Source organism: Panulirus ornatus, chromosome 51 (genome assembly GCF_036320965.1).
Source record: "Panulirus ornatus isolate Po-2019 chromosome 51, ASM3632096v1, whole genome shotgun sequence".
Taxonomy (NCBI): Eukaryota; Metazoa; Arthropoda; class Malacostraca; order Decapoda; family Palinuridae; genus Panulirus; species Panulirus ornatus.
In genome coordinates this window covers 10265516-10282824 of record NC_092274.1, presented here as the reverse complement: position 1 = coordinate 10282824, position 17309 = coordinate 10265516, and the positions used below count along the sequence as shown (strand labels likewise).

The 17309-nt window shown below is 42.3% G+C and overlaps 1 protein-coding gene across 1 annotated transcript in view; it reads right to left on the bottom strand.

Annotated features, from left to right (window-relative positions):
- The window catches only part of LOC139764751 (protogenin-like), a 1310239-nt gene that overhangs the window by 653750 nt on the left and 639180 nt on the right, over positions 1 to 17309 (bottom strand). Inside the window, exons 13-15 of the mRNA XM_071691615.1 lie at positions 7596 to 7706; positions 7274 to 7454; positions 6824 to 7149 (exon numbers count right to left, since the gene is read on the bottom strand). Of these exons, the coding sequence (XP_071547716.1) occupies positions 6824 to 7149; positions 7274 to 7454; positions 7596 to 7706 (618 nt within the window). The remainder of the gene's footprint in view (positions 1 to 6823; positions 7150 to 7273; positions 7455 to 7595; positions 7707 to 17309) is intronic.

Here is a 17309-nt window from a genome sequence, read left to right as displayed (position 1 = left end):
CCCTCCCCCACCCTATGATTCACTTTCACTTCCATGGTTCCATCCGCTGCCAAATCCACTCCCAGATATCTAAAACACTTCACTTCCTCCAGTTTTTCTCCATTCAAACTTACCTCCCAATTGACTTGACCCTCAACCCTACTGTACCTAATAACCTTGCTCTTATTCACATTTACTCTTAACTTTCTTCTTTCACACACTTTACCAAACTCAGTCACCAGCTTCTGCAGTTTCTCACATGAATCAGCCACCAGCGCTGTATCATTAGCGAACAACAACTGACTCACTTCCCAAGCTCTCTCATCCACAACAGACTGCATACTTGCCCCTCTTTCCAAAACTCTTGCATTCACCTCCCTAACAACCCCACCCATAAACATCAAACAACCATGGAGACATCACACACCCCTGCCGCAAACCTACATTCACTGAGAACCAATCACTTTCCTCTCTTCCTACACGTACACATGCCTTACATCATCGATAAAAATTTTTCACTGCTTCTAACAACTTGCCTCCCACACCATATATTCTTAATACCCTCCACAGAGCATCTCTATCAATTCTATCATATGCCTTCTCCATATCCATAAATGGTGCATACAAATCCATTTGCTTTTCTAAGGATTTCTCACATACATTCTTCAAAGCAAACACCTGATCCACATATCCTCTACCACCCCTGAAACCACACTGCTCTTCCCCAATCTGATGCTCTGTACTTGCCTTCACCTCTCAATCAATACCCTCCTATACAATTTCCCAGGAATACTCAACAAACTTATACCTCTGTAATTTGAGCACTCACCTTTGTCCCCCTTGCCTTTGTACAATGGCACCATGCAAGCATTCTGCCAATCCTCAGGCACCTCACCATGAGTCATACATACATTAAATAACCTTACCAACCAGTCAACAATACAGTCACCCCCCTCTTTAATAAATTCCACTGCAATACCATCCAAACCCGCTGCCTTGCCGGCTTTCATCTTCTGCCCAGCTTTTACTACCTCTTCTCTGTTTACCAAATCATTTTCCCTAACCCTCTCACTTTGCTCACCACCTCGACCAAAACACCCTATATCTGCCACTCTATCATCAAACACATTCAACAAACCTTCAAAATACTCACTCCATCTCCTTCTCACATCACCACTACTTGTTATCACCTCCCCATTAGCCCCCTTCACTGAAGTTCCCATTTGTTCCCTTGTCTTACGCACTTTATTTACCTCCTTCCAAAACATCTTTTCATTCTCCCAAAAATTTAATGATACACTCTCACCCTTACTCTCATTTGCCCTCTTTTTCACCTCTTGCACCTTTCTCTTGACCTCCTGCCTCTTTCTTTTATATATCTCCCACTCATTTGCATCATTTCACTGCAAAAATCGTCCAAATGCCTCTCTCTTCTCTTTCACTAATAATCTTACTTCTTCATTCCACCACTCACTACCCTTTCTAATCTGCCCCCCTCCCACGCTTCTCATGCCACAAGCATCTTTTGCGAAAGCCATCACTGCTTCCCTAAATGCATCCCATTCCTCCCCCACTCCCCTTACCTCCTTTGTTCTCACCTTTTACCATTCTGCACTCAGTCTCTCCTGGTACTTCCTCAACAAGTCTCCCTCCCAAGCTCACCTACTCTCACCACTCTCTTCACCCCAACATTCTCTCTTCTTTTCTGAAAACCTCCAGAAATCTTCACCTTCGCTTCCACAAGATAATGATCAGACATCCCTCCAGTTGCACTTCTCAGCACATTAACATACAAAAGTCTCTCTTTTGTGTGCCTATCAATTAACACATAATCCAATAACGCTCTCTGGCCATCTCTCCTACTTACATATGTATACTTATGTATATCTCTCATTTTAAACCAGGTATTCCCAATCACCAGTCCTTTTTCAGCACATAAATCTACAAGCTCTTCATCATTTCCATTTACAACACTGAACACCCCATGTATACAAATTATTCCCTCAATTGCCACATTACTCACCTTTGCATTCAAATCACCCATCACTATAACCCGGTCTCATGCATCAAAACCACTAACACACTCATTCAGCTGCTCCCAAAACACTTGCCTCTCATGATCTTTCTTCTCATGTCCAGGTGCATATGCACCAATAATCACCCATCTCTCTCCATCAACTTTCAGTTTTACCCATATCAATCTAGAGTTTACTTTCTTACACTCTATCACATACTCCCACCACTCCTGTTTCAGGAGTAGTGATACTCCTTCCCTTGCTCTTGTCCTCTCACTAACCCTTGACTTTACTCCCAAGACATTCCCAAACCACTCTTCCCCTTTCCCTTGAGCTTTGTTTCACTCAGAGGCAAAACATCCAGGTTCCTTTCCTCAAACATACTACCTATCTCTCCTTTTTACTCATCTTGGTTACATCCACACACATTTAGACACCCCAATCTGAGCCTTCGAGGAGGATGAGCACTCCCCGCCGGACTCCTTCTTCTGTTTCCCCTTTTAGAAAGTTAAAATACAAGTAGGGGAGGGTTTCCAGCCCCCCGCTCCCGTCCCCTTTAGTCGCCTTCTACGACACGTGAGGAATGCGTGGGAAGTATTCTTTCTCCCCTATCCTCAGGGAAATACTTAAAAGTATTTCTCTAAATATTTTAACACATTCACATATGACTGCATCTCCACATTTACTGCACTTTCATCTAAACTTTCAGTTACCTTCTTTTGATACTCCTCCCTGCATTTTTCATTCATCTTTTTGCTTGTCAACACTTTTACCCCTTAAATCTTCCTTACACCATACTTCCACATGAAATGCAAAATGGTTAGTCTTCAAAGAATCCTGTCACAACTCTAGCATCTATCACAGCCTTTCTCAACCTTTCATCCACTACCACATAGTCAAAATCTTTTCCACTCCAGATTTCCACTTCCAATTTGGTCTCCCACTTCTCCTCATTCCCTCCACCTCTGACACATATATCCTCTTAGTCAATCTTTCCTCACTCATTCTCTCCATGTGACCAAACCACTTCAAAACACCCTCTTCTGCTCTCTCAACCACACTCTTTTTATTACCACAAATCTCTCTTACTCTTTCATTACTTATTCGATCAAACCACCTCACACCATATATTGTCCTCAAACATCTCATTTCCAGCACATCCACCCTCCTCCGCACTACTTAAAAGTACTTCTCTCAATATTTTAACACATTCACATATGACTGCAACTCCACATTTACTGCATTTTCATCTAAACTTTCAAGTACCTTCTTTTAATACTTCTCCCTGCATTTTTCATTCATCTTTTTGCATGTCCACACTTTTACCCCTTCAATCTTCCTTAAACCATATTTCCACATGAAATGCAAAATGGTTAGTCTCCAAAGAATCCTCTCACAACTCTATAATCTATCACAGCCTTTCTCAATCTTTCATCCACTACCACATAGTCAATCAAAGGCTTTTGCTCTTCTCTTTCATCATTCCTAATCCATGTATTCCTGTGGATCATCTTGTGCTCAAAAAAGATGTATGCATAAACATCCACAAGATAACTTCCATTCCCATTTACTCCAGGCACTCCCCATTTACCAACTATCTCACCAGTTTCATCACATTCCATCTCACTTTAGCATTCATATTATATATTACGACCACATTTCTCTCATTCTCAAAACAGTCCATACAGTCACTCAAATTTTTTCAGAAATGCTTCATTAATCTTTTCCTCGTATAGTCTTCATATTTGCAGGCACTTATACACATACCCATGCATACTTCATAATTCCAATCTTTCCCTTCCACCACACTATTCTTGATCCATTGCACCCATGCTCTGTAACATTTTCTCACACTCTCAGTGATAGGAGAACTGCACATTCTTCTTTCCATCTTTCCATTTATTCCCATCCATACTACTCCTCCTTCCACACCTTCCCAAAACTTATATTCATCATTTCCATTTTCATTCCATACACCCTGCCCAAATATATGGGTTTCCCCAATCCCTAGCACATCCAAACTACAATTTTTAAACTCAGCACGCTCCTTCCTTTTACTTTCACCAGTCATCCCATTTACATTTGGCATCATCACCATCAATGGCACTTCTCATTTACTGCTCAGCAGTAAACTGGTACACTCCAGTGCTGCTTCTTAGCCTTTTGTGCCTTATCCTTGACAAGCCAATGGCAGAGGGCAAATCCAGCACAGTGTTCCCAGAGGTAGCAAGGGTCTGAAATTGTCCAAAAAAAAAACTAAAAAAGTCCCAAGGCACCTCAGTTGTTTGTCTGCATTCAACAAGATTGCCCTGATGCAGCTGGGTAATGCCTCCACCTTCAGTTCCACCCTACAGGGGGTATTAACAAGGTCGCCAAAAATGAGCAGTGTGACACTTGGATATTCTAGAAAACTAGAGTATCTCCTTCAGGCAGTGAAACTTGAAAACTTTCCCCAGTTTTGTGCCTATTCACAGTAGCAGCACCTTTTAACCTCATTGGCTATGATACTGCCACTGTACTTGCACTATACATTGTTATGAACCTGTGTTGTTCCATGTGTAGGTGATCATAGGTAACATTTATATTGTAGGTAATGTTTATGTATGTAGAGTGGCATGTAATAGCCAGGGGGCAGCAAGGTTGAGATAAGCGAGCAACTCCTTCTTCACAACGATGGAATGGGCTCTCTCTTTTTCAATGCTTACTTGTCCTGTGCTAGGCTGACCTTCCCAGCAAGGCCTCCATTATCTAAGCTTGGAATTCATCCCCCTTGCCATGTCATCACTCAAGTTATCACTTAGGCCTGTCATTTTTCCTCTCACCTAAGGTGCCCAATGGCCAGGGTCAGCCAAGAGTGATGTGGTGCTATATACTCTACAATGTTGGACCGTCATTTAGGGTCCAAGTGTTACATTAATTTGTATCAGAGAATTGCCCACCGATAAGGTGTATTTTGTGTCATGTTTTCATAGCTGAGTTGTCGTAGGGGAAGAGATCTCTTGGTTTCAAATCTTACCTTGGCCGTTAAGTGTTAACGTAAATATCTGTGCCTGAGTAATTGCTTTTTCTGTCTTGTATCCTTTGTTTCTTTAAATATAAGTAGTTTTAATCCTGATGTTTAATTTCATCCCTTATCTATAAAATAACATTATCCATGTTGTGTAACAAAAAACTGGCGATCTTGCGCTAGGATTTCTTTCTTACCTTTATGGAGTCTCTTCCCTCATTAGTTAATCATGCCATTGACCAGTGAAGCTGACATTGAATGTTTCTGTCGCTCTGAGCCCTCTCCAAGAGATATCAAAACTTTAACAGCTTATGAGCTGAGGCTTTTTGTGGTTGACTTAGGAAAGGTGTATGACTGGAATGTCATAAAGTAGAGTTAAAGAATTTGGTAATAAATCAGACAGTTGTTGAGCAGCTAGTAGGTACTGTGCTTTATGTTGAAAATAGTGTTGATGATACAGTTCCACTATCAGGGTCAGCGGACATTTCAAACTCTACCCAGCTCTATAGTGATGTTAATGTTAATCCTGAATGCTTGCGGCTTCAACTCGTGATTGCTAAGATTAATGAACAGGTGTGAATGGAACAAGCAAGGATTGAACAGGCTAAGCTAACACTGGAACAAGAAAAAATACAACAGGGTGCATCAAAGCCAGTACCAGAGTTTGATTTTATGAAACATGCAAGTTTTGTGCCAAAGTTCTGTGAAGATGATGTAACTGAATCTTTCCATACATTTGAAAATGTTGCCAAATCAGCTCTCTTGACCTAAGATGCCTTGGTCAATTTTGCATCAACTTATCCTTATTGGCAAGGGTCAGACTATATACATAGCACTGTCTAATGACCAGCGTACTGATTATAAGGTCGTAAAGGATGTTGTGCCAAAAGCTTATGAGTTAACTCCTGAAGCTTACAGATGCAAGTTTAGAGCTAAGTGTAAGAGTCCTGACCAGACCTATGTTGAATATTTTCATGAAAATGTCGATATACAATGCACTGGCTATGCTCCGAACAAGTTCGTGAACTTGTAAAACTTAAAGAATTAATGATACTCAAGGAATGTAAGAGCAGTGTGCCCCTTGAAATGCTGAATCATCTAAATGATAAAGAGGTGTAATCTGTTGACAAGGCTGGGTACTAGCAGATCAGTGTGCACTGACTCACAAACTTGGTAAGTAGAAACTTTCAAAGGGTTCTGACGACAAAGGAAAATCCAATAATAATGTAACCCCACCTGAATCTGCTCCCTTGCCCGAGGCTCCTAAGAATCAGAGGAACAACCATGAAAGGGTTAGGGCATGTTATTATTGTGGCAAGGGTGGGCACCAGATGAGGGAGCACTGGGCTAGGCTGAAGGAATCCACAGATTCTATAGAGAGTAGGCCAGTGAGTCTCTTATCGAACTTAGGGGCACCTAGAGATGTAAGTGAGGTTAACCTTGCTCTCAGGAAAGTGAGGGGCTGCAAGAGTGGCAATCAGTCTAAGGTTGAGGATCCATTTCAGGGGAACTACAACACATTCCTGTTTAAGGACCATGTTAGTAGTTGTGGAATATGAAGAAAAGTGGCCTTATTGTGGGATTCTGGTAAGCTGCAGTCCCTGATGTTGGAGGACTTGGTGCCAGTAGGAGAGACTGAAGACCGAGTCCTGTTAGATGGGCTGTGAAATCTCAGTGAAGCTCCACTACCCAATATGGGTGTGGAAACAGATCTCTTTATGGTCCCTGCTCTTGTGGGGATGTGAATAGGTTGCCTGTCTCATAGGACTTCACACAAGACAATGACCTAGTGGGAAAAAAATGAATCCAGTGCCGGTGTTGCCTGCGAGACCAGTGGAGTCCACAGAGACAAAGCAACTTGAGGAAGAGGTACCAGAGATACTTCCAGAGTACACAGATACTAGGTTCATGGCAGCTAGCATGGCAGGCCACGTGCTTGAGGACACAACCATTGAGACGAAGAGACTGAAACCACTCTCTGAGAGTAAGACGAGGGAAGTAGATCTGTGATACCTTCTTTGCTGGTCTGGACTCCATTGAGACAGAGGAAGTGAGGACACTCTCTGAGAATGAGGCCAGTGAAGTAGAGCTATGTGATACTTTCTTTGCTAGTCTGGCCTTTGTTGAGAAGGAGACTGAGTACACCCTCTGAGAATGAGACCAGTGAAGTAGAGCTGTGTGATACCTTCTTTGCTGGTCTGGACTCCATCGAGATGGAGGAACTGAGGACATCCTCTCAGAATGAAACCAGTGAAGTGGGGCTGTGTGGTACCTTCTTTGCTGGTCTGGACTCAACTGAGGCGAAGGGACCGAGGACACCCTCTGAGGATGAAACCAGAGGTGAAACTGTGTGAAATCTTCTTTGCTGGTTTGGAATCCAAATAAGAGTCAGTGGGTAAGGCTGATGATCTGTCTCAGGCCCATTCAGGAGAGACCCGAGATCAAATGAAGAGCTGGTATGAAAACACTTTTGATTGAGGAGCTTTAAGAGGAGCAATAAGGCGTTGCCTCTATTACCCCAACCAGGGATCAAACCACATTTTAATCATTACTCTCCTCCTTTCAAGCAGAATGTGCTGGCTTGTATGACCCACCTTCCAGTGGGAGCTGTGTGTGACAAGGAAAACGATCCAGCTACAGGTGCTATGGGGATCTGGGGACCTGAAGGAGGAATGGACAGGAAGGAGGAGGCAAAGCTCTCACACCTAACAGGGAAGCCAAAGGGTGAATATATCTGCCTTGCAGTCGACACACCTACACATCTGCTAAAGCTCACCTGGACAGGTCTACCTGATAAACTCTGATGTAGATGTGGGAGATGCCCGGCCTACTGAACAAGCCCCTTACCCAGTAAGTCCACAACGAGCAATCATTCTTCAGGAGGAGCCAGACTACATGTTGGAGCGTGATCTGATGGAGCTGTGTAAGAGTGGAGCTTGCCCATAACCCTTATACCCAAGCCTGACAAGACCTATCAGTTCTGTAACGACTAGTGCCAAGTCAGCGAGGTAAAGAGGACTGCCAGTCCACCCCCTTCCATCAACTGTGCAGGTACAAGCTTTAGCCCCTAGATGTGCCCCCTGATCTGGAAGAGAACTAATATGTATTATTGGTATGGCTGGATACTGCAGGATGCTCAGTGTTAACTTTACCACAATGCAGCTCCCCTCAAAGATTTATTGAGGAAAGATGTATAATATGTTTGGAACGAGCAGTTAAAAGACACACCTTGTAATTGTTCTATTTTGCAGGCTCCAAACAGGTCAGCTGTAGATGACACTGATGTAGGAGCTGGTGCAGTCCTCTTGCAGGAGGATGAAGAGAGGGTTGATAACCCTGTGAGCTACTTTGGTAAGAAATTTAATCAAGCCCAAAGGGATTACCCTACCATTGAGAAGGAACTTTTGTCTTTGATCCTTGCATTACAGCATTTTCTTTATATTCATGCCCTTCAGGCAATCCTATCAGAGTGTATACTACCATTCTCCTTAAATAAGTCTCAGGATAAGAAGCAAAGGTTAACTAGGTGGGTCTTGTTCTTTCAAGAGTATAATTCAGAGACTCATGTTCCTGGGACACACAATGTGCTAGCAGACTGTTTATCCTGCTCTTAGAGTAAGGAAATCCCTTTTCAAGGAATTTTCTCCTTTAAGGGAAGGGGTATTACAAACCTGTGTTGTTTCATGTCTAGGTGTTGTAGGTAATGTCTATGTTGTAGGTAATGTTTATGTAGGTAGAGTGGCATGTAATGACCAGGAGTCAGCAAGGGTGAGCTGAGCGAGCACTCCCCCTTCACAACAATGGTATGGGCTCTCTCAACACTTCCTTGTCCTTAACACGTCCCTTGTCCTGTGCCACATCAGCCTTCCCAGCAGGGCCTCCGTTATCTCAGCTTGGAATTCATCCTCCTTGACGTGTCATCACTCAAGCCATGGCTGGCACTTAGGCCTGTCATTTTTCCCCTTGCCTGCAGTGCCCAATGGTTGGGATCAGCCATGAGGTCATGCCTGGAAAAGATCACCTCCCAAGTATCATCATTTCACCATCAAGAGAGGGCCAGGCCATTGGTGAGATAAGGGCAGGCCTTAGGCCTTCAACCAATCAGGAGTGGCACTACAGACCATCCTCCTCCAATTAGTCAGGATAAGGGCATTTCAATCTGGCTTTGGCCAATCAGGATTAATTGAATATGGCCATTTCTCCCAATCACAGTCAAGAAGGGACAGGTCAGGGCTGAGCCAGCTATTCTCAAATGGCTACCCCTTTCCATAAAAGTCCCTGATGATCACTTGGCCATTATTCTTCCAGCCATCATGCACCCAGTGGGCAATGTGGGTTTCCCTTGTCTCAACCCCATAGCTACTACAATCACTGCATTCACAGTGAATGATGCGGCACTACACTACACTCTACATTGTTGGACTGTGTTGTTTCAGGTCTGAGTGTAAAAGTGTATTGTAATTCGTCATATAGAACTGCCCACTGATGAAGTGTATTTTGTGTCATATTTCTATAGCTAAGTAAGAGGAAGAGATTTCTTGGTCTGAAATCTTACCTGGGCCATTCAGTGCTAACGTAAATATTTGTATTTGTGCCCGAGTAATATGCTTCTTTTGTCTTGTATTCTTTGTTTCTTTTAATATAAGTAGCTTTAATCCTGATGTTTAATTTCATTCCTTAACTTTAAAATAGAGGTATCTGTGTTGCATGACAACATGCATGAAATCAATCTAGAGAAACCTCACCATGGTCCATACGTAAACTGAAAATCCTAATTACTCAATAAAAAACACAGTTACCACTTTTCTGAAGAAATTGACCTGCAGTATCATCCATTCCTCTTGCAACATCTTATCTTGTGAAAGGCTTTCACCACCTCTTCTCTCTTACTAAACCATTCTCCATGAATCTCTCACAGTGCCTACTACCCCAAACCAAATGCTCTACATCTGCTACCCATTCAACAATTCTTTAAAATACTCCATCTCCTTACTTAATCACTACATGATACCACTCCCCATATGCCCCGTTAACTGATACTCCTACGTGTTTTCTTATTCTTTTTTGTACACTATTTACCTCCTTCCAAACCATCTTCTTGTCCTCCCTAAAGGTTAATGATACTTGTTCACTCAAATTCTCATTTCCCATCATTTTCAATCTATGCACCTTCCTCTTGAACTCCTGTCACTTTTTATTACGCATCTGATCATTTGCACTCCTTCCCTGTTAGCAAAGTCCATAAATCTCTCATTTCTCTTTCATTAGCAAATTCAAGTCATCATCACACTACCAGCCACCCTTTCTGATCTACCCACTTGCGCTTCACACATACCACATGCACCTCTTGCACTACCCAGCACTGCTTCTCCAAATACCTTCCATTTCTCACCCACTTCTCTAGCTTCATATACTCCTGAATTTTACCATTCTGCACTCAATCTCTCCAGATATTTCTTTGCACATCTCTCTTCAAAGCTCATTTACTCTTATCACTCTCTTCTTACCCATAACATTTCCCTTTTCCAAAAACCTCAACAAATCTTCACCCTCACCTCCAAAAGGTTATAATCAGACATCCTACCATCTGCATACATTCCCATCCAAAGGTGGTGAGTGGTTTGGTGAAGAGAGAAGAGGCGGAGAAAGTTTTGCATAAAACGTAATGTTGTAAGGCTGCTGGAGTGCATGATACTGCAGGTGAATTTGTAAAGACAGGTGATTGTGTTACAATAAACTAAATATTAACCTGTGTGGTAATTCTACACAGCATCATTCATGTACGGAACTTTAAAACTAACATATTAATATCAAACACACATTAGGGTTAATGGACACTATCCAATTACTAACTTATCAGTAATCAGTTTTCTGTTTACTAGTATGTAAAATAAGAAACAATCATCAGAACCAAGCCAAAAAAAAAAAAATTCTTAGCTATCATTCTTTGAAATAATTTTTCATACATAATGAACATGCACCTCATTCACAGTTTGAAAAGAAAAAGCAACACAGACCATATAAAGCTTTAAAAGCTATGCTTAATACCTATCAGCATCCCAACAACCAGTTCCTATCACTGAACTGACTTGTCACAACAAAATCTACTCCAATAGTGGAGCTCGTTCCATACCATAGTTTATTGTAACACTTTATACTGTCAAATCAGTACTGAAACAGCTTGAGTATTTAATGGAGCATTTTAACAAAATCTAAAATGAATTTTACAGCTCATGATTCATGGTGGTACAATGTAATATGACCACTTTTGCCTTGTATACTGTATGAAGAAAAGAATGGTTTGAAACCAAAATATAAGAATTCAAATGTTAGGTTAAAGTACTTATGAAGGGGTATGAATATGCATTTATTGTAAAAGATATGAATTTGTTCAGGTATTGATATCCACGCATTCCCCGCGTGTCGTTAAAGGTGGCTAAAGGGGACAGGAGTGGAGGGGCTAAAACCCTAACCTCCTTGTATTGTAACTTTCTAAAAAAGGTGAGTAATGTGGCACTTGAAGGAATAATTGGTATACATGGGGTGTTCAGTGTTGTAAATGGAAATGGTGAAGAGCTTGTAGATTTATGTGCTGAAAAAGGACAGGTGATTGGGAATACCTGGTTTAAAAAGCGAGATATACATAAGTATACATATGTGAGTAGGAGAGATGTCCAGAGAGCGTTATTGGATTACATGTTAATTGATAGGCGCATGAAAGAGAGACCTTTGGATGTTAATGTGCTGAGAGGTGCAACTGGAGGGATGTCTGATCATTATCTTGTGGAGGCGAAGGTGAAGATTTCTAGGGGTTTTCAGAAAAGAAGAGAGAATGTTGGGGTAAAGAGAGTGGTGAGAGTAAGTGAGCTTGGGAGGAAGGCTTGTGTGAGGAATTACCAGGAGAGACTGAGTACAGAATGGAAAAAGGTGAGAACAAAGGAGGTAAGGGGAGTGGGGGAGGAATGGGATGTATTTAGGGAAGCAGTGATGGCTTGCGCAAAAGATGCTTGTGGCATGAGAAGCGTGGGAGGTGGGTTGATTAGAAAGGGTAGTGAGTGGTGGGATGAAGGAGAAGTGAGATTATTAGTGAAAGAGAAGAGAGAGGCATTTGGACAATTCTTGCAGGGAAAAGGAGCAAGTGAGTGGGAGATGTATAAAAGAAAGAGGCAGGAGGTCAGGAGAAAGATGCAAGAGGTGAAAAAGAGGGCAAATGAGAGTTGGGGTGAGAGAGTATCATTAAATTTTAGGGAGAATAAAAAGATGTTTTGGAAGGAGGTAAATAAAGTGCGTAAGACAAGGGAGCAAATAGGAACTTTGGTAAAGGGGGCAAATGAGGAGGTGATAACAAGTAGTGGTGATGTGAGAAGGAGATGGAGTGAGTATTTTGAAGGTTTGCTGAATGTGTTTGATGATAGAGTGGCAGATATAGGGTGTTTTGGTCGAGGTGGTGTGCAAAGTGAGAGGGTTAGGGAAAATGATTTGGTAAACAGAGAAGAGGTAGTGAAGCTTTGCAGAAGATGAAAGCCAGCAAGGCAGCAGGTTTGGATGGAATTGCAGTGGAATTTATTAAAAAAGGGGGTGACTGTATTGTTGAATGGTTGGTAAGGTTATTTAATGTATGTATGATTCAGGGTGAGGTGCCTGAGGATTGGCGGAATGCTTGCATAGTGCCATTGTACAAAGGCAATGGGGATAAGAGTGAGTGCTCAAATTACAGAGGTATAAGTTTGTTGAGTATTCCTGGTAAATTATAAGGGAGGGTATTAATTGAGAGGGTGAAGGCATGTACAGAGCATCAGATTGGGAAAGAGCAGTGTGGTTTCAGAAGTGGTAGAGGATGTGTGGATCAGGTGTTTGCTTTGAAGAATATATGTGAGAAGTACTTAGAAAAGCAAATGGATTTGTATGTAGCATTTATGGATCTGGAGAAGGCATATGATAGAGTCGACAAAGATGCTCTGTGGAAGGTATTAAGAATATATGGTGTGGGAGGCAAGTTGTTAGAAGTAGTGAAAAGTTTTTATCGAGGCTGTAAGGCATGTGTACGTGTAGGAAGAGAGGAAAGTGATTAGTTCTCAGTTAATGTAGGTTTGCGGCAGGGGTGTGTGATGTCTCCATGGTTGTTTAATTTGTTTATGGATGGGGTTGTTAGGGAGGTGAATGCAAGAGTTTTGGAAAGAGGGGCAAGTATGCAGTCTGTTGTGGATGAGAGAGCTTGGGAAGTGAGTCAGTTGTTGTTCGCTGATGATACAGCACTGGTGGCTGATTCATGTGAGAAACTGCAGAAGCTGGTAACTGAGTTTGGTAAAGTGTGTGAAAGAAGAAAGTTGAGAGTAAATGTGAATAAGAGCAAGGTTATTAGGTACAGTAGGGTTGAGGGTCAAGTCAATTGGGAGGTAAGTTTGAATGGAGAAAAACTGGAGGAAGTAAAGTGTTCTAGATATCTGGGAGTGGATCTGGCAGCAGATGGAACCATGGAAGCGGAAGTGAATCATAGGGTGGGGGAGGGGGCGAAAATTCTGGGAGCCTTGAAGAATGTTTGGAAGTCGAGAACATTATCTCGGAAAGCAAAAATGGCTATGTTTGAAGGAATAGTGGTTCCAACAATGTTGTATGTTTGCGAGGCGTGGGCTATAGATAGAGTTGTGCACAGGAGGGTGCATGTGCTGGAAATGAGATGTTTGAGGACAACATGTGGTGTGAGGTGGTTTGATCGAGTAAGTAATGTAAGGGTAAGAGAGATGTGTGGAAATAAAAAGAGTGTGGTTGAGAGAGCAGAAGAGGGTGTTTTGAAATGGTTTGGGCACATGGAGAGAATGAGTGAGGAAAGATTGACCATGAGGATATACGTGTCAGAGGTGGAGGGAAAGAGGAGAAGTGGAGACCAAATTGGAGGTGGAAAGATGGAGTGAAAAAGATTTTGAGTGATCGGGGCCTGAACATGCAGGAGGGTGAAAGGAGGGCAAGGAATAGAGTGAATTGGAGCGATGTGGTATACCGGGGTTGACGTGCTGTCAATGGATTGAACCAGGGCATGTGAAGCGTGTGGGGTAAACCATGGAAAGTTCTGAGGGGCCTGGATGTGGAAAGGGAGCTGTGGTTTCGGTGCATTATTACATGACAGCTAGAGACTGAGTGTGAAAGAATGGGGCCTTTGTTGTCTTTTCCTAGTGCTACCTCGCACACATGAGGGGGGAGGAAGTTGTTATTCCATGTGTGGCGAGGTGGCAATGGGAATAAATAAAGGCAGACAGTATGAATTATGTACATGTGTATATATGTATATGTCTGTGTGTGTATATAAATGTATACATTGAGATATAAAGGTATGTATATTTGCCTGTGTGGACGTGTATGTATATACATGTGTATGTGGGTGGATTGGGCCATTCTTTCGTCTGTTTCCTTGTGTTACCTCGCTAACGCGGGAGACAGCGACAAAGCAAAATAAATAAATAAACAAAAAAGGAAACAGAAGGAGTCATGCGGGAAGTGCTCATCCTCCTCGAAGACTCAGATTAGGGTGTGTAAATGTGTGTGGATGTAACCAAGATGAGAAAAAAGGAGAGATAGGAAGTATGTGTGAGGAAAGGAACCTGGATGTGTTGGCTCTGAGTGAAACGAAGCTCAAGGGTAAAGGGGAAGAGTGGTTTTGGATTGTTTTGGGAGTAAAGTCAGGGGTTGGTGAGAGGACAAGAGCAAAAGAAGGAGTAGCACTAATCCTGAAACAGGAGGTTGCAGGAGTATGTGATAGAGTGTAAGAAAGTAAACTCTACATTGATATGGGTAAAACTGAGAGTGGATGGAGAGAGACGGGTGATTATTGGGGCCTATGCACCTGAGAATGAGAAGAAAGATTGTGAGAGGCAAGTGTTTTGGGAGTAGCTGAGAGAGTGTGTTAGCAGTTTTGATGCATGAGACTGGGTTATAGTGATGGGTGACTTGAATGCAAAGATGAGTAATGTGGCAGTTGAGGGAATAATTGGAGCACATGGGGAATTCAGTGTTGTAAAAGGAAATGGTGAAGAGCTTGTAGATTTGTGTGCTGATAAAGGACTGGTGCTTGGGAATACCTGGTTTAAAAAGAGACATATACATAAGTATACGAATGTAAGTTGAGGTGATGGCCAGAGGGCGTTATTGGATTACATGTTAATTGATAGGTATGCAAAAGAGAGACTTTTGCATGTTACTGTGCTGAGAAGTGTAACTGGAGTGATGTCTGATCATTATCTTGTGGATGTGAAGGTGAAGATTTGTAGAGGTTTCCAGAAAAGAAGAGAGAATGTTGGGGTGAAGAGAGTGGTGAGCGTAAGTGAGCTTGGGAAGGAGACTTGTGTGAGGAAGTACCAGGAAGTACTGAGTTGAGAATGGAAAAAGGTGAGACCAAAGGACATAAGGGGAGTGGGGGAGGAATGGAATGTATTTAGGGAACCAGTAATGGCTTGCACAAAAGATGCTTGTGGCACAAGAAGTGTGGGAGGTCGGCAGATTAGAAAGGGTAGTGAGTGGTGGGATGAAGAAGTAAGAATATTTGTGAAAGAGAAGAGAGTGGTATTTGGACGATTTTTGCAAGGAAATAGTGCAAATGACTGGGAGATGTATAAAAGAAAGAGGCAGGAGGTCAAGAGAAAGGTGCAAGAGGTGAAAAAGAGGGCAAATGAGAGTTGGGTTGAAAGAGTACCATTAAATTTTAGGGAGAGTAAAAAGACGTTTTGGAAAGAGGTAAATAAACTGTGCATGACAAGAGAACATATGGGAACCAGTGAATGGGGCTAATGGGGAGGTAATAGCAAGTTGTGAGATGGAGTGAGTCTTTTGAAGGTTTGTCAAATGTGTTAGATGATAAAGTGGCAGATATAGGGTGTTTTGGTCGACAGGATATGCGAAGTGAGAGGGTCAGGGAGAATGATTTGGTAAACAGAGAAGAGGTAGTGAAAGCTTTGCTGAAGATGAAAGCTGGCAAGGCAGCTAGTTTGGATGGTAATGCAGTGGGATTTATTAAAAACAAGGGTGACTGTATTGTTGACTGGTTGGTGAGGATATTCAATGTATGTATGGCTCATGGTGAAGTGCCTAAGGATTGGCAGAATGCATGCATAGTGCCATTGTACAAAGGCAAAGGGGATAAAGGTGAGTGCTCAAATTATAGAGGTATATGCTTGTTGAGTATTCCTGGGAAATTATATGGGAGGGTATTGATTGAGAGGGTGAAGACATGTACAGAACATCAGATTGGGGAAGAGCAGTGTGGTTTTAGAAGTGGTAGAGGATGTGTGGATCAGGTGTTTGCTTTGAAGAATGTATGTGAGAAATACTTAGAAACACAAATGGATTTGTATGTAGCACTTAAGGATCTAAAGAAGGCATATGATAGAGTTGATAGAGATGCTTTGTGGAAGGTCTTAAGAGTATATGGTGTGGGAGCCAAGTTTCAAGAAGTAGTGAAAAGTTTTTCTCGAGGATGTAAGGCATGTGTACAAGTAGGAAGAGAGGAAAGTGACTGGGTCTCAGTGAATGTCAGTTTGCGGCAGGGGTGTGTGATGTCTCCATGGTTGTTTAATTTGTTTATGGAGAGGGTTGTTAGGGATTCAAATGCAAGAGTTTTGGAGAGGGGCAAGTATGCAGTCTGTTGTGGATGAGAGAGCTTGGGAAATGAGTCAGTTGTTGTTCGCTGATGATACAGTGCTGGTGGCTGATTCGGGTGAGAAACTGCAGAAGCTGGTGACTGAGTTTGGTAAAGTGTGTGAAAGAAGAAAGCTGAGAGTAAATGTGAATAAGAGCAAGGTTATTAGGTACAGTAGGGTTGAGGGACAAGTCAATTGGTAGGTAAGTGTGACTGGAGAAAAACTGGAGGATGTGAAGTGTTTTAGATATCTGGGAGAGGGTTTGGAAGTGGATGAATCTATGGAAGCAGAAGTGAGTCACAAGGTGGGGGAGGGGGCAAAAGCTCTAGGAGCGTTGAAAAATGTGTGGAAGGTGAGATCATTATCTCGGAGAGCAAAAATGGGTATGTTTGAAGGAAATGTGGTTCCAACAATGCTATATGGTTGTGAGGTGTGGGCTATAGATAGGGTTGTGTGGAGTAGGGTGGATGTGTTGAAAATGAGATGTTTGAGGACATAATGTGGTTTGAGGTGGTTTGATTGAGTAAGTAATGAAAGGGTAAGAGAGATGTGTGGTAATAAAAAGAGTGTGGTTCAAAGTGCAGAAGAGGGTGAATTGAAATGGTTTGGTCACATGGAGAAAGCGAGCGAGGAAAGATTGACAAAAAGGATATATGTATCAGAGGTGGAGCGAACGAGGAG